The sequence below is a fragment of the Trematomus bernacchii genome, unplaced genomic scaffold (genome assembly GCF_902827165.1).
Source record: "Trematomus bernacchii unplaced genomic scaffold, fTreBer1.1, whole genome shotgun sequence".
Classification (NCBI taxonomy): domain Eukaryota; kingdom Metazoa; phylum Chordata; class Actinopteri; order Perciformes; family Nototheniidae; genus Trematomus; species Trematomus bernacchii.
The window spans coordinates 2,129,461-2,151,278 of record NW_022987605.1 but is presented as its reverse complement, the minus strand read 5'-3'; the positions used below and the strand labels follow the sequence as shown (position 1 = coordinate 2,151,278).

Sequence of the window (21,818 nt, the reverse complement as noted above, 5' to 3'; positions counted from 1 at the left end):
TGACAGTGGATAAAAGCTGAGGGTCAGAGCTGCTCACCTTTAGGGAGTCCACTAGGTCCTCGACCAGGAAGAGGCGGCTCATCTGCTTCAGGGCTCGGTTGATGTAGGACAGACTGGCGTCCACGTGCTTGCGGAAGGTCTCAGGGGGGATGCTGACATCCTTATCTATCAGTGTTCTGCAGAGAGGGAAGAGGAGGGGACGGTGAGCCGAAATGAGGCTAAGTATCCGGGCGGAAAGTGCTGCAGGGAAACATAACTAGCCCGTGGTGGAAAGCTTTGAGGAGGAAACTAATAGGGATTTCTGTTTTTTAAGTGGCATAAACAAAAGCCTTATAGGGCTTTTGATCAAGACCAATGGCTTAATGATTACTTGGTTAAATCGAGACATTTCTTACTCCCTCAACTCATTTTCCAGTCCATACTGTTTAGAAGTCAGGCATTACATTTTGAAACTGGAGAGGCTGAAGACATGTTTCAAAACATGAGAATTACACACATGTTTCACTGTTGGGTACGTATCAGCTGATCTGCAGATGTGTTGGTCTTTATTTCAAATCTGCTTCTTTTACAGAAGAATTTAATACACCCTGTTGTACAAGTAGAGCATATTATAAACACATATTTAGTAAAAGACCCGTTTTCTGTCCTGCTCAAGTAAACCGCAGTGGATATTGTAAATTCATTTAAAAAATAAAATTGATCTTCTTCCACCCTTTGCAGGCGCTTTTAAGTTAGCGTCAATAAAACTCTGCGCAGACGATTTGAACTGAGAACAACTCATAGGGCACAAACATTTCTGGGAGACTTTTCAATCATACATTTTGAAAAAAGCAAGGTATAAATAACTATGTGTAAACAAGATTGTAAACAGTTACATTTACCATGCGAGCCATTATAGTCCAGATAAAAACACTTCCAGCATTTGAAACAAAAATATATATTATTAGTTTGTTTTGGCCACAGCTTTTATTGGGAATGCTTTACCTGAGTTCCAGAGAATCTATGGTTAATACAACGGTTTACACTACAGAGTAAGAGAGTGCTGAATGACTTGGAGAATGCGAGCAGCAGTGGGTGAACCAAGACCAATAGTCACAGCCATCAGCCACGTCTCATTACTACAGAGGGAAATAGCCGTGTTCCAGCTGCTCCATGGCAGAACTGATCTATTTTCACACTAGTACAACATTAACAAGTTCTCCTTTACTGAATGATTTGGTTTCAAATCTAAAATGAGTTCTACGTATAGTGTCGTGACATTAAAGAGGAGTTGCGCTCTGAACATTATGATGCCTGGGCTATGGCTCCATCATAAAAGTGTTTCTATAAATAAGCCGAGGTTACATCAGGCGCTGCCATGCCTAACCTCTCACATTCTGACACTTGGTAATGTAAAGAGAAGTGTGTGGTATATTCCTTCTGATGAGACGTTGGATTCTTTCATTATACCGTAAATGTTAAGTTTGACTGTTTTCTTGTGTTGTTACATTAAGAAGGAATACAACTATTTCAAAATAAATCAATGTAAATTTAAATCACAGTTTCTATGGTGATGCCATATGAACTAGCTTTTCTAACAAAGTTTTCCAATACAAAAAAAGAAAAACTCTAATAATAGACCTAATTATCGATAGAACAGTACTTGACAGGTTTTGTAATCATCAGGTGATTGGGGTCACCCATGCTCCGAATCAGGAGCTGCATTAAAGAAACCCTCTATACTTTGATCATTTAACAATGTGCTAATTTAATGTTGGCAGTATGCAGTGTTGTAGTCAAGTCACCAATTTACGAGTCCAAGTCACTCTCGAGTCACCACTCTTCGAGTCCGAGTCCAAGTCCGAGTCACCAAGGGAGAGTCGTAGTCGAGTCCGAGTCCAAGTCCGAGTCACCCAAGGAATGTCCGAGTCGAGTCCGAGTCCGAGTCATCATTACCTGTGTTCGAGTCCGAGTCCAAGTCCGAGTCACCCAAGGAGTGTCCGAGTCAAGTCCGAGTCCGAGTCATCATTACCTGTGTTCGAGTCCGAGTCCAAGTCCGAGTCACCTAAGAAGAGTCCAAGTCAAGTCCGAGTCACAAGTCTTCATGTATTAATCTTCATGGATATATGTGTTGAAATGTAGCTGCTCCTCTACATTGCTTTTATCCTGTCATGTTATACTAATCTGTCTATTGAACTGCTGTGAAGCCAGTTTGGCTACAATTCTTGTAATAGGTGCTATACAAATATAAAGCTTATTACTAATATTATTATTATTATTATATATAAACTATGTTTAAAATGAGTTACCTTTTAGAGAAGTGATTATATTTGTATGCCAATATTTTCCTATGGTAAAGTTTTCGTTTTGCACTTTTATTTTGATAGTAATAAGATCGGGACTCTTATTTTGAAGGAACTTTTACCGGTTAAATCGGTTTACTGATAAAGATTTAGCCCCAGAAAGCACATGGCTACTTAGCATGCAAAATGACGTCATTCTGCATGTTAAGTAGCCATATGCTTTCGTGTTATCGGCTGAATCTTTATGTATTGATTAGATCACGTTACTCTGATGATAGTGTTCAAGACAGCCTATATGTCTGAACTCGATGTTTAGAGTAATGTGTTACGGAGCCTTCTCTTCAATATTGTTTCCACATAGAGCATTTTGCGCTGCTCTTTTCCAATGTGGAAGCAGAATGTGTGAAAGCATACAGCACGATGCGGGGTGTGTCTCTAGACATCTTTAGACTGGAATAGCGGGGCCCAGTACGTGAACTCGCCTCGCAGCCGGTGCACACGCCAGGATAGAGGACATCAGACTCCATAGAAAACTTGCTCGAGTCCGAGTCCGAGTCCAAGTCGGAGCGTCAATGTACAAGTCGAGTCCGAGTCATCATGGGGGGAAAAATTCACGAGTCCGAGTCCGAGTCCAAGTCAGCGTACGCGATAATTCACGAGTCCGAGTCCGAGTCCAAGTCATCGTGCGCGAGAATTCACGAGTCCAAGTCCGAGTCGCGTCAATCAGTGCGGGAGTCCGAGTCGAGTCACGAGTCCCGAAAATCGGCACTCGAGTCCGACTCGAGTCCGAGTCCAGGACTCGAGTACTCCATCTCTGGCAGTATGACTCCCAGGTAACAAAGAAGAAACGTCAAAGTAAAGTATAATTGAATTAAGAGGTTTGAGTCTCACTTGAAGGGGTGTCCGTCGCTGGACTTCTGCACGGCCTGCACCACAGACTTGTAGATGCGGAAGGTGATGGTGACGCAGAGCAGGGCCAGGAGCAGGTAGGAAGCCACGCTGATGACGCTGAAGGCTGCCAGCGACAGCAGCATCAGCAGGGACAGCCCGAACACCACGCCCGACTTCTTGGGGTCTCGCCAGTGGATCAGATCCTTCACTGCAGAGAGGAGGTCAGAGGGAGGGGTTAGTCTGATATTGGTATGCTCAGAAATGGCCTACAATAAAAGAAACAGTACAAAATGAAATCCTGTTGTCTTGTAGATGAGGTAAAAAAAGGCCCTGGCCTGTAGGTGGGAATTTGTTTTTGTTTAAGGCATTGAAGGGGAGTAAACTATCTAAAACGGTTTGCTTTATTAGGAGAAATGTATGTATCGTAGCCAGGCCTCAAGAAAAACTCTGGCCCAATAAAACATGAATATGCACCGTAAAACTTATTTGGCAGTGGAGGGTAACTGAGTAAGTGCTCCCTTCATGTTTGTATGCATTTCCTGTGAGAAGTCGTGCATGCAGAAGGGGTAGCCTCTACACAAGGTGGTTACATAATGCTGGAATGGGTTGGCACTCTCAGCCACGCCTTCCCTCTGCGTGTGGAAAAAAAAGGAGAGAAAAAAAAAGAAGAGTGCATTTAAAAAAGCCTTTTGTAAGTGGGGGGAGAAACCACGTGGCTGATGCCTCAGGGACAGTTCAGGCTCCAGTGCTCCAGCTAGTTTAATGGGAACACACGTTAAGCAGAACCTTCACACACACATTACAGACAACTGACACGGCCACATCTCACTGTCAGGACACCAAATCCAAGTACAGTCAGAAATGTATTAAATGTAAATGTTGGGGTTTTTATTGTTATCCAAAAAAGTGTTTTTGGAGAGCTTAGATCACATATTTGTAGGTTAGGCCTCAACAGGCTGAGTGACCAGAGGGAATTCTAATTCCTTCAGATGTCCATGATCCCGACTTTGGGCTGGGATTTTAAAGCAGGTAGAAGTTAAAGTTGGTACTGTCTCACAGAAAATACATGTTTCAAAAATACCATTCTAATGTCGGTATAATGGTGCTGCAGCTGTCTGCAAATCATATTCCCAGAAAAAGTTAAGTCTAAAAAAAAGATTGTGGGCTGCTTAAATGTTGCTCTGATGCATGTCAATGCTGAACAAGTGCAGACTTGCCTAATCTGACCTTAAATGGTAGAGGCCTGGACAGCCCAAAATAGAAAAGCTATGAAATAAAATAAACGACTCCAGAAGAGAGACATGGTTTGCAGTCAGTCGATAATACAAATACTAGTCTTGAAAAAACTGGTAACTCATTGTCTATTTAATGACAGATCTAGCTTGGAGTGCTATATCAAGACTGGCCGGAGTTAGCAAGTTGCCGGCTCCTGTGTAATGATCAGATACTATAATCTAACTAGTACTGCGAGTAGTCACTACATCTTCTTTCAACACCACCAATTTTGTGATTATGACCAAATTAATTTTGTTTCTTCACTTTTTGTAGTGTGACCGTGATAGATAGATTCTTTGTTTGATCATTAATCCAGCTGAGCCCACTCTTTTGACACACTACTATATATGACGACAACCAACCCAAAACAGAATGATGACACAGTTAAATGGGCTGTGATACCACTTATGTCTTCTTTTTTTTGTATTAATAAATGTTCAACTGATCATATAAAGTTCCCCCTTAAACTAAATGGTTCATCTGAAGGGGTTTTAAACCAATACATTTCAGGTATTGTATATAAAGATGTCTGAATCAGATGTTTCTTTTGCATGACATTTAAAACAACCACATGGCATGTTGGACTCTTATAAAATGAAAAAAGGCAACAATGCTCAGCATATGAAGAGTTAAACCCGTTTACAAGGATCTGAGGGAAAGCAGCAGCACTGCTGTGCGGCTCACACAGGAACAGAGACAGCTCTATTGTTCCTCATTGTGTCTGTTGAGCCTGCAATGAGACTGCGTTTAAACCTACTCCATTACAACAGAAATGTGCTCTATCAAGTCTGCAGGTTGACAACATTCGGGGAAACAGATTGTAAAAGAAATGTAACTGCACGTTGATCAAGTGGGAAACAATGCTGACTTCCCTGAAGATTTGATCGAACAGCAACAATGAGTGGGGCTTTCTCACCCTGCACTGCAGGGGGTTGCGTGTTCTCCCAGCATGCTTTGCTGCTGGCACCCACAGGGAGGCAGCCGGAGCTCGATGGCCCTCATTATCTCCCTCTCTCCCTGTCTCCACGTCTGTCGCCCTGGCTCTACTTTGCTGAGTCCCAGTGGCTGCCGAGGTGCAGTGGCCTGCTTTCACTGTGCTGCTCTTAAAGCTGCACACACACCTTACCACTAACCTGAGTGGAAACAGGCTGGACCAACCCAAAAAACGTTTACTGGCATTACAGGTGACGGTTAAAACATATAAAAGTATCAAAAGGTCTCTACAAAGTCTTGATCTTAGCGGCTGATAGCATCGCCTCTAAGGTAGCAAGCCACCTGGGTTCATTTAGTGGTAATGTTAGGGCAAACATAAAAAACCTTGGTGTAACTTTCGATCAGTCTCTCCTAGACAAACACATAAAACTCCTGACCCGTACTTGTTTTTTCCATCTCAGGAACATTGCCAAGCTCAGGGGGGTTCTATCCAACGCAGAACTGGAGATGGCTATCCATGCCTCTATTTCATCCCGGCTTGATTACTGCAATGCTCTTTTTTCCTGCCTCAACAAAACATCAATAAACCGGTTACAACAGGTCCAAAATGCTGCAGCCAGATTACTCACTCGGTCCAAAAAAAAATGCCACATCACTCCGATTCTTTCTGCCCTGCCCTGGCTCCCTGTCCATCTCAGAACCCAATTCAAAGTATTGGTCTTCACATATAGAGCTGTCCATGGCCAAGCCCCCGCCTACATCAATGACCTGATCCACCCTCACAGCACAACCCGGGCCCTGAGGTCCTCTGAGCAAGGCCTCCTAAGGGTGCCCCGAACCAGGCTAAAGACTAAGGGGGACCGTGCCTTTCAGGCGGTGGCCCCAAAGCTTTGGAACAAACTCCCCCTGAAACTAAGACCCTCTGTCTCAATAGAGATTCTTAAAGGGCAGTTAAAGACCCACCTTTTCCGACAGGCCTTTGGGGCGCCGGAGGAGGTGAGATAGTAGCTGTCTTTCATTGGTGTTTTATCCTATGTTTTATCCTATGTGTTACCTGCTGTTTTATGCCTTTTATTCTACATGTTATAGTTGTACTTTGAATTGTGTCCTGTACTGTACTGTAAAGCACTTTGTACATCCGTGTTGAGAAGGGTGCTATATGAATAAAGTTTGACTTACTTACAAACACATTTAGGAATTATTTGTATGGGTATGCAAACCATACTGGTTGTCATTTTAAAAGAACTGCAGTATGCTTTGCTTACGCAGGTAATCACACTGCATCTCTTGAGACCATTGGCACACTTTTACCTAAAGGACACTGGATGTTCTGCAAAAAATATTGTAATCCATTGTGTACACAGCTAAGGTTTTATGTGACTGGATAAAACAACACAGCCATCTAAATCTAAACCATCTTCTATTCTGTGGGTGCAGTAGTAGATAACTGGGCAAATGATATTGTATATACCTAATCCTATCAGTGGACATTCAGAACTAATATACCCTATAAACCTGTAGACATGTCACGTTGACCAAATATTCTCTAAGTACCTGCCTAGTAAAATTAAGTTGATGAAAGCAGGGGATCACAATTCATTCAATTTTTTATTACGGTTTGGTCTCCACCGCCTCCTGAGATAATACCAGTCTCTTAAACTGCCAAACTCTCTAGAAGCTAGTTGCTAACTGCGTCTGCCACAGTACAGTCAAGTCATCTTAGATTTTTTACTGAGAATAAATGAATGAGAATGAAAGTTTTGGGCTGGTAAAACCAAAACAAGTGATGGCAAGCCATGCTAGAACATAACTGTTCTAATGGCTTCTGCGGCAATACGATTATTTTAAGTAACAGGCAATTAAGCCTGTTCAAAACTTGCTCCATTTCTAAATGTGACCCCAATTCATTTCCCGACTGACGTTATCACTTCTGACTAAAAACAAGATAATAACCCTACATGATCATGTCAGAGAGCTTAGTGTGGAATCAAATAACAAAGTTTGAGTCAAGTATTTACATGTGCCTTTCCTCCATTCTACAAATCTTCACACTGAGGATTAACACAAATGTGACCACCAATGGAATGCTTGCTTTAAACTAATCTTGGAGGCCCTGACAACAAGTCTGGTATTAAAAGTAGCCCAAAAACAAATGAAGAGAATTGCCTTTTGCTACCACTGTGGGGAGTTCACCGAAAGATGGCTGAGACACTTTGTAAAAATGTTGTTATTTTGCCACAAAGCTTGTATGGCAATGCAGAAAATGTCTAGCATATCTTCATGACAACAGGCACACCTACCTAAACAAACTCACCCTGCCTAATAAGACAAGTTGTGGAGCAGCACTGCAGAGAAACACTAAAATAGCTCATGGCTGGAGGGGGAGGATTCACCAACACAGGCTTCTCTACAGAACATGATACAGAACAGTGCGTCTTTTTCAACACCAAGTCATTAATACCACAATTAGAGAATCTGTACATTATGTGCACTGCTGAAAATCTACAAAAAGCAATGCACAGACTTAAAATGAGCTGAACTGTTATGGCCCTTCTGCACAGTGTCCTCTTAGTTTCTGGTTGCTAGAGCACCAGCACTTTGTTCTCTAGTGTGCCAACTCTAGGTTAAGATATTCAACACATGTAGACACCCTACTGAATGTGTTAGGATTACTGTCTGCATACCAGCCTCTGAGCATATGTGTGTGGAATTAAGATCATGTTTGCAGAGAAGGGGGTTACTGCATAAGTGGCTGCTGTTGCTCTCGAAAATAACCCACCAATGCTTTGACCTTGGTTTGGTGACTGGTCAACTTTTAACAAAGTAAGAACCATCACAGTAATCTGTGATACATGGTGATAGGTTGGTTAAATCTCAGACATCGTTTTTGAGAAAAAGGGTGGCTGGATTGAAGAGAGGAGGATTGGACACGAGAGGACAAAAATGCCTTACATGGACCTTTTAACCCAAGATGGCATTATGCTTAACAACCAAGTAAGAATTATGCACCACTTTTATTTGAGATCATTTTTCATAACTGGTTTTTTTGTACCATGTCTTTTTCATCCTGTCATAGTGTTCACCAAGTGTGCTTTGGTAAGTCGCATTAGGACAGAAACCCGACACTGGGAATTGACTGTACCCCGTGACGTTCAAGGTTCTTGCAAGCCAACACCAGGGCACCATATTTAAACCTCACCGACTCTCTGTCAATGGACCACTGCCAAGCTGTAAAGGACAAAGGGGACGAGAGGGTCAAAAGATCAGATGGAGAGGGGATCACCAGACCATGTGCAGCCTTAGTGTCCACTATATTGTGGCTTGGATACTATAATCTCCGTGACAACTGCAGTCTCTACAGTTTTAGATTAAAGTAAAATAACCCTGAATGACCTTTAAGACAAAGGGTTTTCTGTACTGTAGTTCTATAGATGCATATATATATATATATAACTTGAAAAAATATTCTTGAATATGCGACCTTACAGTAATATGATATCTAATGATTTAATACATTTCATAACTAGAGATGTCTTCTCTAAACATTGAAAAGTGTCCCTCAAAGAGAGTTGTGTCTGTATTCTATTTCGTATGATGCAATAAGACATTCTGACACGAGAACACCTTCTTCAATTACCTTACTCCATTAGGTTTACAAGCTGTCATTAAAAGCACGGCACTTGATGATTGAATGTGATCACGATTAACTGAACTAAATAAAATGCTATCGAAGCTAAACTTTGTTAAACTTTAAAGGGTTTTCGATAAAAAAAAATAGGCAACAAGTGACAAATAACCAATAAACTGCTGGAGGTTTTAATTTTGTTCCCCTTTCCTCTTACCCCCCAAAAAAGAAAAATAGATGTTATACAAATTCAATCTCTATTCTTTTACAATCTAAGCAACTACATTTCTTCGAACATTGGTTGGCAAATATAGTCAGAAGATGTTAACAGAAATACAGATATTAGTGCACATAGTATGTTTGCCGATAAGTAAAATGAATTAGAAATACAGTCCAGTACTACGAGGAGAAGACTGTGTGCTGCTCATCTTAGAATCTTCTAACCTGAACCTCTAGTGGATATTCAATGTCGTATTGAGGGGTGGTATTTAGTGACAGGAACGCTGACAGGAGACGAGTAGTTACAACTAAGCATTACTGTGCAGGCTAAATTTGACTTTGAACTGTTAAAGTGCCTTACATTTTCAATACAGAAGGAACGAAAGAGTTGTGTTGGCAATTTGAGTGTTTTTGTTGTATAAAGCATGTTCCTACATGTATACAAAATATAAAAACAACAATTCTTTTTAGAATGAGCAGGCAGTTCAAGGTGCAAGTGAGGAAAGGGGTCTTGTTGAGGGGACTGTGTGAGGTCAGCAGGCCTATCGCCCATAAGAAGAGGTGTTACCTGATAAGTGGGTTAGTATTGCTGTCACGACATGCTCAGCAAGATGATAGGCTTCAGCCACCCATTCGTCGATGGCTTCTACCTCTTTGGAATATGTGCTGTCAAACACACTGTTGCTTTGGGAACATGAAGGATTAGGAACGGCGGAAAAGGAAGACTGCTGAATAGATGCAGCATTGGGGTTAGCTTTGCCATGGTCCGGAACCTTTGACTGTAGAGACGCCACATCCTCTTCTTGACTGCTGCCCAGCTCCTTAAGAGCAGTGATAGTAAGCTGTTCTTGTTCAAGATCCATCACCATGGTCGGAGGGGACCGATTAGGACGCAAACCAGCTTTGCAGAACTTGTCCTCAGAAGGTACATTTTTGGGCGTGTCGTCCTGTTGTGCTTCATCCTGTCTTGATTTCAGGCACTCTCGCATGAACTCAACAAAGCTATCTGTAGGCTCAGAAACTGAGCTGTCTGAGTCATTGCTTTCTGGATTGCTTGTCGTTTCAGGAGCCTGTTGACCTGCTTTAGTGTCCTGCTGGAGCTTTGATCCAATCTTCTGTGCTGGGAGGCAGTTGCTATTTTCTATGTTATCTGTAACAATGTCAGTGGTCATTTTTTTATTGAAATCCTGCTCATTCATCCTGCCAAGTGTCTCACTTTGGAAAGAGGAATATGGATCTTGGGGATATTCTCTTTGACATTGCTGATCGACTAGCTTGGGGAAGGCTTCATCATCATTCACTGAAGTGAAATTATCCAGAATTGGACTGCTTGCATTCAGTGGTTCATTGTTGATTTGAGAAGGATCCGAAAGAAAGCGTTCTTTAGCACTCAACCCTTTTTCATCAATATCATCCAAGGTAGAGGATGCATCATAATCGTAATCAAATGATTGTCGGTCATATATATCATCTTGCATGAAGCTGGTTTTAGATAGTGAAGCCATTTCCATATGAGCCTCTTTTTCAGCAGTGTTGCTCTTTTCATCCATCTTGGATTGGTTGTAGGATGTTTCTATGAAAGCAACATCAGCCTTGCAAGGTTTGACCATGATATCTTGTGCTTCATCTGACCACTCGTCATTGTTGTCTGGGAAGTCCACTTCTTCTTTTGTGACTTTGAAAGGGTCTTCATCATTTTCTTTATTGGAAGTGGCCTGTGATTTTTCAGTTTGAGCTTGATTGGTTTGGGCCTCAGGTTTTGATGCAGACTCATGATGTACTGTTTCAGGAAGAGGTTTGATTATGTTGTGTTTAGGAGAGTATTCAGCATCAGAGTCCACAGGTGAGGACGGGGGAGAGTAGCCTTCCATGAATTCGGTTTCTAAGGGCCGTGTTTTGGGTGGTTCATGTGTACTATCCTCTGGCTCTGGGGTCTTTGGAGCCTCTCTAGCTTGTTCTCTTACAGCCTCATAGTCCTCATCTTCCTCCACTTCAAGCTCCATTTCCATTTCCATCTCCTCATCACTGTAATTTGGCTCGTCAGTCTCTATGACATTTATTGTTGGCACCTGCATTAGCTTCCTCTCTGACTTTGGTGGAATCTCCTTTTCATCAGTGGGAAGATTCGGGGCTGCTGCAGCAGGGCTAGGATCATTTGAAACTGCTTGAGGAGAAGATGGAGGAGGAACAGTAGCAGGAACAGAGACACCATCTTCAATGACTGTGTCGTCTGAATCTCCTGAGCTGTCGGCTTCACTTGCCTCTGGGGGCTCAAGATCTCCGGTCCACATGTTCTTCTTGTCATCCAAAACATTATTTTTAGCATCCATGCCAACTGGTGGAGAGACATGAGGAGACTGGGAGTCAAAGCCTGCAGGAGGTGCAGGTGGAACTGGGCCTGAATCAAGTTTTGATGAAGCCTGGGCACCTGATTTTTCCTGTTGATCCCACATGTAGGCTGTTGGCAAATAGCTTAGATCAAATTCAGACTCCTCAACACATGACTGCTTCTGTGCATCACTAGAATCATTCTTCAGCTTTGAAGCTTCAGCAGGAGAATCCATGAAAGCATCAGGGACTCCAGCAAAGGGAGCAGGAGCATTGGCTATAACTATGTCAGTTTCTTTCTTTGCCTTCAACGTCACAATGTCTGAAGTCAGGGTGGTTTTAGTTAGATCTACAGCAGCATAGTCTGGCACAGGAGGTAAATGAGCCTTCATCCACTCTTCTGTTTCTTCAAATTCATTCACTTGTCTTAAATCTCCAAGCACTTCAAAGGGAGATTCCGGTGACTCTTGATCAGTAGATCCTCCTCTTTTCTGGACAGTTGGCGTAGTTCTCTCAGTGAGAGACTTTGAAGTCTCAGTGGGAGACTTTGGGGTCTCAGTGGGAAATTGAGGGGTCTCAAATGGTGATTTTGGGATCCCAGTGGGAGATTTGTTGGTCTCAGTGGGAGATTTGGGGGTCTCAAATGGTGATTTTGGGGTCCCAGTGGGAGATTTGTTGGTCTCATTGGGAGATTTGGGGGTCTCAAATGGTGATTTTGGGGTCCCAGTGGGAGATTTGTTGGTCTCATTGGGAAATTGAGGAGTCTCAAATGGTGATTTTGGGGTCCCAGTAGAAGATTTGTTGGTCTCATTGGGAGATTTGGGGGTCTCACTGGAGAATGTTGGTGTTTCAGTGAAAAATGTGGAGGTCTTAGTGGAGAATTTGTGCACCTCAGTTGGAGCTTTTTGGGTCTCAGTGGGAGATCTGGGTGTCTCAGTTGAGAAGTTTGGATTTTCAGTAAAGAATTTAGAGGTCTCAGTGGAGAATTTGTGTACCTCTGAGGGAGATTTTTTGGTCTCAGTGGGAGATTTGGGTGTCTCAGTGGGAGATTTGGGTGTCTCAGTGGGAGATTTGGGTGTCTCAGTGGGAGATTTGGGTGTCTCAGTGGGAGATTTCTCATAGTTGCGGTCTCTGAAGTGAGAAAAACCACCATCACTTCTAAAATCTGGTTCCTTCTTTTTGGCAGCCAGAGCTTCAAGTGCCTTTATTCGCTCCGAAACGGGAGAGGTCTTTATTGGTGAGTCTGGTTGTCCATCTGGCGGCCCTGGTTCACTCCCGTAATTACTAGGGGTGAATGAGCCATGCTGAGAAGGAAAACGAAGGGATGTCGCGACACCTTCGCAGGGCTTGTCGGAGCCCAGGACCACTCTTTTGTCTGCATCGGCGTGCAAAAAGCGAACAGCGAAGAAGAAAAGGAGGGGGGGGGTCATATATCACACCACACTAAACTTTCATGCACTTCTAATATTATTCAGCGAGGTCTTGATGTTGCAGCCCAAGCATTCATGCATTGCATCATGGAAATTCATATAATGGATGGGATTTTTATGTTTTGCATGCTGCTTTTGTACTTCAAAGTTGCAATAAAGCAATCCGGTCCGTATGGCAACTTAAATTATCTGAATGATCAGATAAACAGCAAAAGAAAAAGAAAAAAAACACTTATCTCTTCATGTGTGGATATGGTGATTGATGTATATGAATTCCTTAACAATTGCAGTCATTAAATACATTTTGTAATGTTTTATATGATTAAATTAAAAACATTTTATTAATATTTGTTTTCAAAAATAGATTTGACTAAAACATAGAATTGGTATTAACTACTCAACTCTAGACTCCTATAATCTGAGCTGGGATTTAAACCACACATTTGTGGGATTACATATTGGTCATTTGAAATGCTATTTCTTTTTTCAAGGTAAACTCACTTAGGCTACTACTGCTAACGTTACAAAGAAGAAAGTGCAAGTGCAAAACTGAAAAAGTCTTAACAGCCGACATCATTTTCACCTTCACCACAGAACACCATGGACTGTTACACAAGTAACAAACGTGATTGAGATATAAAAAAGGCATCTAAAAAAAACAGGCGAAAGATCAGAAGGATGAAAGATGCACCTACACCCCAAGGCCTTTTATTACTTTAGGATGCATTAGAATTCCTTTAGAATCATCTTCGTAAAAGGTGAATGTTTCTGCATAATCAACATGTTCCTTTTATAATGCAAAACCATGTGACTTATAATGCGCTTTTAAACTATGTATCTTTCCACTTAAAACAAGGGTGGGCAGCACTGCTGCAATGTTAAATACCTCATCTGACAGATTGGAAATTCATATTTAATGTTTTTTTTGTTTCATAAAGCTTTAGGCTTGCTTCAAGTTAGTTTATTTCTGTGCCAATTCTGTGTGTAAATATGCCTATTAGATAGAAAATAAGCAGTGGGAAGAGGGAAGGAGACCAAGCGTAGTACATTTTAAAGGTTAAGTCAGGTGGGGTCTTAAAACCGTGGATATAGTTTGTGTTCAAGTTTCAGTTTGAAAAATGTGCCGACTACCACAGTTAACTTACTAAGAAATTCTCCTTCTTCCAAACCTGCCTACAGATCTCCATGCTGTCCAAATATTAGCGAAAAAGGATTGACCTAGTAAACAACCATATTACTAATGATGGAAAACTTTAATACAGTTTAATGTGGAAAAAGCAGGCCATTAGGCAAAGGACTAATCTCAAAAATGTCTCAATCACAAACAGAGATGCATTCACTGTGCTCAGTGACAAGCTACCTAATCAGTAATTGTAAACTATGTATTATAACATCCTCAAAATGATGTAAGGATCGGATACCGAAATTATAAAATTCCAAAAGCTAGGCAATATTGCCGTCACAGTGCAGTTAGTCAGGTCATCTAAACACCATCATTTCCTCAGCCAAACAGCTGAAGAGACGTTTACAGTCACTGTGATGGCAGGGCCCCCCTCCCCAGCCATGTGGCCACTAACCTGGATGTTTCCAAAGACATTCAAAGATGTTCTAAGCAACTTTTCCAACAGTCAAATGGTTGTTCAAACACCAATGATCTCTCATGTCACCTGCCATGACGCCATTAGGACAGGGTATTGTCTATATTAACCTCCAACTGATTTAACTTTTACCTATCAAACACACTTCAATAAAGTATTTTCAGATCCACATATTTTTTGTATTTTTTTTTCCTATTTCAATTGAACCCTGCAATGTTATTAGTGTTGACAGCATGGTCCCATGACCCAACCCCTCCCCTGCCACTGCATAGACAGAGACTTTTCCACTGATGGCCAACTGACTGGTCCACTTTGTCTTGGACTGCTACCTCCCCTTTTCCACAATACAATGCCTTGTTCAAACTAGGCCACATGAATGGACTTTCCATCTAGCCAGCAGCATTGTAGTCCTCTGGCTCTGTACTAGTAAACAAATTCCATAACAGCTCGTGCTCTGAGAACACATCCACAGATTCTAGAGAGAGCCAGGGCTACTTGATTTGAAAATCAACTTCCAGAGAGACTATAATTCAGGAGTAGCTTTATGAACATGGTTATAAAAAAAAGCTGTCAACAAGTTTAATTTGTAATGGGCCACTAGTGATGAGCCATCTGCCAAATTAGGCCTCAGTGGACTTCCATGTCTGATTTATGTAATCTGCTCTCTGCAGTAGCTGGAGTTGAGGTAATGTGAATGTGGCTCCAAAATCATTTGCTACAATTAGCAAAAAGCTTCTCTTACCCTGAACATGAAATGTTATTCTTGGGATCAGTATATGTGATGAAATTATCTGAAATTAAGTGGTTTTCAATCATATATCTCCTTATCACTCAGACTTAACAAAGGGGTATACACCAAACCAATAAAGGAATTTACATTGAAACCCCAAGCATTGCTTTACTGATAACAAAATGTAATGCTTAAGCTCAGTCCGATATTTTTGCTGAGAAACAGATGAGTCAGTAGTTCAAATTCCACTGGGTGCAGTTACGTCCCGTCATTCCTCACTCAGTGAATAGTTTGGATGCATGAGACATAAGTGTTGTAATGGTACCCTGTGACTAAGGATACTTTGTGGCTCGTGTTATCTTCCCTAATCAATCTATTATACTATATCACTAAACAAAAAACACTACTTTCACAGCTATTGGTTACTGTTTGTTTACACTAGTATAGACTACTAAAACTGATGAAAATGACAGCATAAAAAGAATCGAAAATAAAAAATAAAATAACGCTCAAAGAAAACCTACTTTTTAATGCTTAAGCAAGGATGTGAGACATGCACAGAGCCATAAGCTGATATAGGGGTGGAGGGCAAGTGAAACCTGGGCCTGCCAACGCCTGTGGCAGGCCCAGGTCATCGGGCGGTGGATGATACCTCCAGTGCCACTCATCCTCTGGGGCCTGGCTGCTACTGGGACTGAGGGGAGCTCGGGCTTGGATACTAGGGCAGCAGGAAGCTGGTACCTCCGGAGACACCAACCTGATCCATTTTTAGATTTCTGCTCTTGTGCGCACAATGTGAACTTGAACTTCTCTGCTTTCTTAAAATAAGGTGGCAATCTTGGGATTATCTTGTACCTATAGTGAGTGCTGCTGACCTAAATAATGCTCACTAGCAGGCGGTAAAGACGGAAATGGATCAGATTGCTAGCAGCTGCAGAGGTATGGTCTTCCATGTCTAATTTTTTGTGTCCTGTCAAGATTCTGTTTGGGCGAGAACAAGCAGCATTGAACCCTAAAACGGACAAAGACTCGTTTAGATTAGGGTTAGTGCGTGCTAGTTATTTATGCCAAATGTATAAACTGAGGCACATTATTTAAAATGCACCACGTGTTCATATGAGTAAAAGCTCTGAAGGTGAAGCTGCTCAGACTATCGCTATGCCTGCAGCTTTAACATTAACTAACAATGTAAACTGTCAATAGGTCAAGATTTCTATTTGCGGCATGAGCTAGAGAGGTTTCATCTCAAGTTGCAGCAGGGGTTGGGGGTGGTGAAGAGAATTACCAATACCATATGTCTTTGAGAACATGAGCTGTGCTGCGTTGATAACTTACAATTAGTCCAGCAATTGAGGGTCAGCAGTGTTGGAAACAGATGGAGTAGCATGACAAGGTTTTGTTGGAGGAGGGGTGGGTAAATACCGGCTGAGCTAGGAAAGGAGCTGGGGTTAGGACAGTAGTTCGCCATGTTATTAGGTTCTTTTTAGGTTGGTTCTATTTTAATAGAAGATTACGAGCAGGAGAGGGGCACTAGAAAGAGGGATGAGGTAGCGCAGTACAGCAGCAGGCCAGCGAGAGAGAACAGGACGGAGGGAGAGAGCAGGCGAGCAGCGTAAGAGAACCATACACTTGCCTTGAGGAGACTGAATGAGAGATACAGGCGAAGAGGAAAGAAAGGAATCTGAAAAAGGAAATAAAAAGTACAGAAGTATGATCATCCTAGAAGAGGAAGAAAATAAGTCCTATCCATCAGACCCATTCAAATTCAAATAAAGGCAGTACAATTAGGAGAAAACAAGAGTGAACTTATCCAGTCTTATCAACTCTACATACTATACAAAAAGCTACAAATAAAGACCAGACAATACTAATGGTAACAAAGTAGCCCCATGCATATGCTCTTATTATATACTACAGTAAACCTTCAATAACTTTAACACATGCACTTATATTTGCTATGCAGGCAAGACAGTTGAATTTAGCAGCAGACAAAAGCCCTTCTCACTTTGCTTTAGTGTGGCTATGAGCAAACAGAAGTGCTTCCTGCAACTTAACTACACACAACACTATTTCGTCTTTAGAACTTCTCCAAGGATTTATGTTGCTACAGAAACCAACAGGTCCAAGATTTAATGTACACTATACAGCAAATAGTAACTGGGCAGCCCTGTTCAAGAACGCCGTCTTTTTGGTTCCTTTTTTACATGGTTGGTAGAGGCCCTTTACTTGAGGGAAATCTTTACGCTACAGCATACAATGATGTAGTGTTCTACCAACTTTGGATCAGCAGTTTGCGTTTGGCCACTTCTGTTTCTACCTTACACTGTCCTCCTGCATAAAGTCAGCTCCATAAAGAAATAGTGTTCCCAGTTTGGCCTGGCCTACACAGAGCCCTAACCTACACCCCATTCAACACCCTTGGGATGAACTGGAATGCCAACTGCAAGCCAGACCGGATTACCCAACGTTAATGTTGAAACTCTTTCATTCTCTGATGATAGACAATCCGTGAATCCAATGGGAAGCCTTATGGGAAGCCTGAAACCAAAAAAGTGGCGGCTGGAATGTAAGGGGCCAAATACCTGCAAACAGTTCCTCAAGGTTAAAAAGAGTGTTCACACCTCAACCTCCATTCCATCAGACTGGTTGGGGATGCCAGGAGAGAAATGTCTTGTCATGGGAAAGGACTGAAGATGTGTAAGAATTTCAGGTTTACCAAGAGAGGTGCAGCGTCTTGTTTCAGTAACGCTGAATCTGAGTTTATACAGGCTGGGGAGGTTGGGTTGGTGTGTCCTCGATGTGCAGCATTCCTTCTCTCCGATTCATACTCTCTGAACACACCACACCTTCACCTTTTAACCACAATGAGGGCTATGTCTACATCTTTCTTGTGCTTCCCCATTTCTTTTTAGGGACAAATTGGTGAGAATTGAATTAAGAAGATACTGGTCGAAAACTATATATACCTGTAGACATAAACATGAAAACTAATAAGATAGTTCAGATCCTTCGAAATTAAAAGCATGCATAAATATCATGGTTCCACACATTAACAAAAATCACAAGTATGTCATTATGGAAAGACATACTTTATGGCATCTTTGTAAAACGCTGATGACTGCTGTTAAGCTGTGGAAATGTTATAAAAACACAACATATATATCTAAAGAGGAATGAACAAGAATGCATGTGATGGTGTTTTAAACACAGCAGAGAGAAAAATCAAAGCTGAATAATGTCCAACTATATAACCAGAGCAGATAAAAAGTGTTAGCTCAGGCTGCTTAACTAAACATTTGCTTTACTTAAAGCTGCATTAAAGGTAGGGTAGGTAAGTTTGAGAAACCGGCTCGAGATTGCTAGAATTTGAAAATACACAACCGGAGAAAATCTGCCACTTCCTTATAGAGCCCCTCTTCCAACACACACGAACGCGCACATGACCAATGAGGGCACGAGATAAGTTTGTGCACAGATGGAAGGCTGACAGGCAGGTAGGCCATCCAGTTATTTTAGCCGGGCCGGCTAAAATGATTGGTCGTGCTTTTTACAGTACTACGGCTTCCACAGATGACATTTTTTTATGGATTTTTTGTCAAAGCACTTCAGATATTCATTGCTATCGGGATGTTAAGAGCATTCCATGGAATATAACAAAAAGTGTATCTCGAGCCGGTTTCTCAAACTTACCTACCCTACCTTTAAGTCATGTTTTAGGGGGCAGTGAACAAAATGAAAACACAACATCTGACATGTCATAACCTTATAAAGCTTTTCAGATAGATCTCTATTATCCTAGAAGATATAGTACAATGCTAGAATTCTTGTTTTGTTGCACTTCTTGCCACTCTATGAATCCAAATACTAATCCTTCTTTAAAGGATAGGTTTCTACCAACTATTGAGAAAAAAACATATGGCTCTTTAGCTGCCAGATGCTCCACAACTTGTCTGTCTACTTAGTGTTGATAGACAACAGTCATTCTCACATTTCTAACAGCTGATTGCAGCTGCTGAAAAAGAGGCTAAAGAGATCAGAGAGTATGGGTCATACAGCCAAAACATTGAGCTAAAAGAGGCTAAAAACCTCTGTAGAGCTGAGGGGAACTGCAGGATTGCTGATCATTTACTGTGAGTTTGTCAAAATCATCCTTTCATATACTAATTCATTGGTTACATCAAAAATAAAGCTATGTAGAAATGTTAAATGTTTGTCTCTGGGATAAGGGTTCGACTGCCTTCATTAGTACTAAGTACTTAGTTCCCAGTACTTAGTTCTGATGAACTAAAGAGCAGATCGTGTTCACACCGGAATAAGTCCCTGGGTGCATCTCACTTCGGTCGTTTCCCTGTGACTAGTCCCTCCCACCAGGGAAGCATGGAGAGACGCAAGGAAACCATGAGAAGCAGGGAAATGAGTTTTAAGAGCAATGGGACGCCGTTTCCTCCGGAGCGTCACGTGAAGCGACGTCCGTTTGTGATGACGCCGCACAGCTGATCGTCTGACAGCAGCCAGATCAGTGCATGCGCTGCATCGTCCAATCAGTGAGCGATACACAGTAAGGGGGCGGGGCGAGTGTCTGAGGATTTCACCGGAGGATGGTCTGGTAGTTCCTCGATTATCGCTCCTCCGTTATCACTCCTCGATCCTCGATCCTCCGGCACAAATAAGGCCACTGGGACGCTACTCAAGATGGCGCAGACAAATCAACTTCCGGTGATACCGAGACCGAGGAGCGAGGAAATGAAAAATAAGAGAAGTGAAACGCACCCCCTGAGGGAGGATTAGGCAAATTAAGCCGCTGACGTCACTTCTTCTTCTTCTGCTTTGGGTTTACTGGCAGGCCGCAAACAACTTCACGGCGTATACTGCTACCCGAAGTCCCCGGCCGGAAGTCCCGGGAGTTGGGGACTGGCTTCAGTAGAAGCTGCTGGGTAGCAGTTCCAGCAGCTTCTACTGAAGCCAGTCCCCAAGTAAATCCGAGTAAATCGCCAGAACGCCGACACCTCCTCATCACTCCACCACTCCCATGTGTTTTTTTTTGTGTTGCCATAAGTTAGTCTCTCTCCGTTGGTGCGCTGGGCTAATGCTAATGCTGATAATGCTAATGCCAGCAAATACAATGGCGGCTTCACAAAACTTTTCCGAGTTTTACGGGGCGTGGTTTGCAATCCGCCCAGCCAATCAGAAATGGGAACCTTTTTCTCCCATGAAAGTACCTGCTCTCTAGCAGGGACTAAAAAGGGGGTGAAAAGGTTCTCATGGTGTGTTTTTGGTGTGAACGCAAAATTTCAAGAACTATCGGAACTATACTGGGAAAAGTACTCCGGTGTGAAAGCGCCTATTAAGTCACAGTGTGCAATCCAAATACTACGGTTCACCTGTGTTAAATCTATCATTGGCAGACATGAGTTGGAAGCTTTGCCACTGTGCCTTTAGGGCTTCTTAAGCTCATAACCTAGTGGAAATGATGGTGCAGGGCTGGTCTCCTCCCTGCCCTAGCTACCCTGTACTGTCCACCCTGAGGGCTCTCTGATGCCTCTGTGGCTGCAGTGATATAGTCCGCTCCTGCAGGGGTGGGGGCGTGCTGGCAAGACAAATGGAGAGAGAGGGAAAGGAGGCTGAAAGAACTCTGTGTTCCTTGAAGCTTTGCTTGTGAGCTTCATTTTTAGGTAGTTTAAATTGAATACCTATAGTTTCCAATTTACTGAAATATGAGTTTTTCAAACAACATTGATATGATGAATGATTAAAACCACTAGGTTTGGTACACTATGAACCACAGCAATTACAGTTCTGGTAACTCATCAAATGTACATTTCTCCGTTGATGGAAAAATTAAGGATTTCTGATAAAAAATTGGGAGTTTTCTATAAACAGTATCAAAGCACAGGAAATAACCAAATTCTCTCTTCAGTGAACATTATTTAAAAGGTTGTAGATCAAAATAGAGGTGGGGTTGGTGCCTCAAGTAATTTAAATGTTAGTCTGCTCATATTACAACATTCCTATAAAAAAATATGAGCAAAGAGGCAGCTGAACCTGTAACGACAGTTATCAAACTGTGTGCTAAGAATTACTGTAAAAGGCCAGCAATTTGTGTAATATGGTTTCTCACTGTTTGAGATGAGATTACACATAATGCAGCAATACCTAGATTGATTCCATGGCTAACTTCCACTGAAAATGTGATGCAATGTGGTTTCAGAAATTAGGTCCTCATTTTGAAGTGTGCCACTTCCTTTGTGACTATTGTCACTCATCAGTGTGCAAGTCAAGTGAATAGTCTCAGCTACAGACAGGAGCTGGAGAGGAGGGCCAGGCCATCTGTAGAAGTTACATCCACTGAGGCAAAGATAGACCTGTGTAGATTATTATGGAAACTACTGCAATAATGCATGGGCAATGAACAAAAGAACATGTCATGATAAACTAGAAAGAATACTTCCATATAAGTTATGAGGCAACATTTCAGGATACACATGCACATGTGACCAGCAAAAACTA

At 42.0% G+C, this 21,818-nt stretch overlaps 1 protein-coding gene across 3 annotated transcripts in view; it reads right to left on the bottom strand.

Annotated features, from left to right (window-relative positions):
* rtn3 (reticulon 3) overlaps window positions 1-21,818 on the bottom strand; it is a 32,455-nt gene that overhangs the window by 8,058 nt on the left and 2,579 nt on the right. The window contains exons 2-5 of one of the 3 annotated variants that reach the window (XM_034130824.1): window positions 16,945-16,992; window positions 9,794-12,928; window positions 3,174-3,381; window positions 38-176 (exon numbers count right to left, since the gene is read on the bottom strand). In XM_034130824.1, the coding sequence (XP_033986715.1) occupies window positions 38-176; window positions 3,174-3,381; window positions 9,794-12,928; window positions 16,945-16,992 (3,530 nt within the window). The remainder of the gene's footprint in view (window positions 1-37; window positions 177-3,173; window positions 3,382-9,793; window positions 12,929-16,944; window positions 16,993-21,818) is intronic. The other 2 variants (XM_034130822.1, XM_034130823.1) reach the window with 2 other exon arrangements.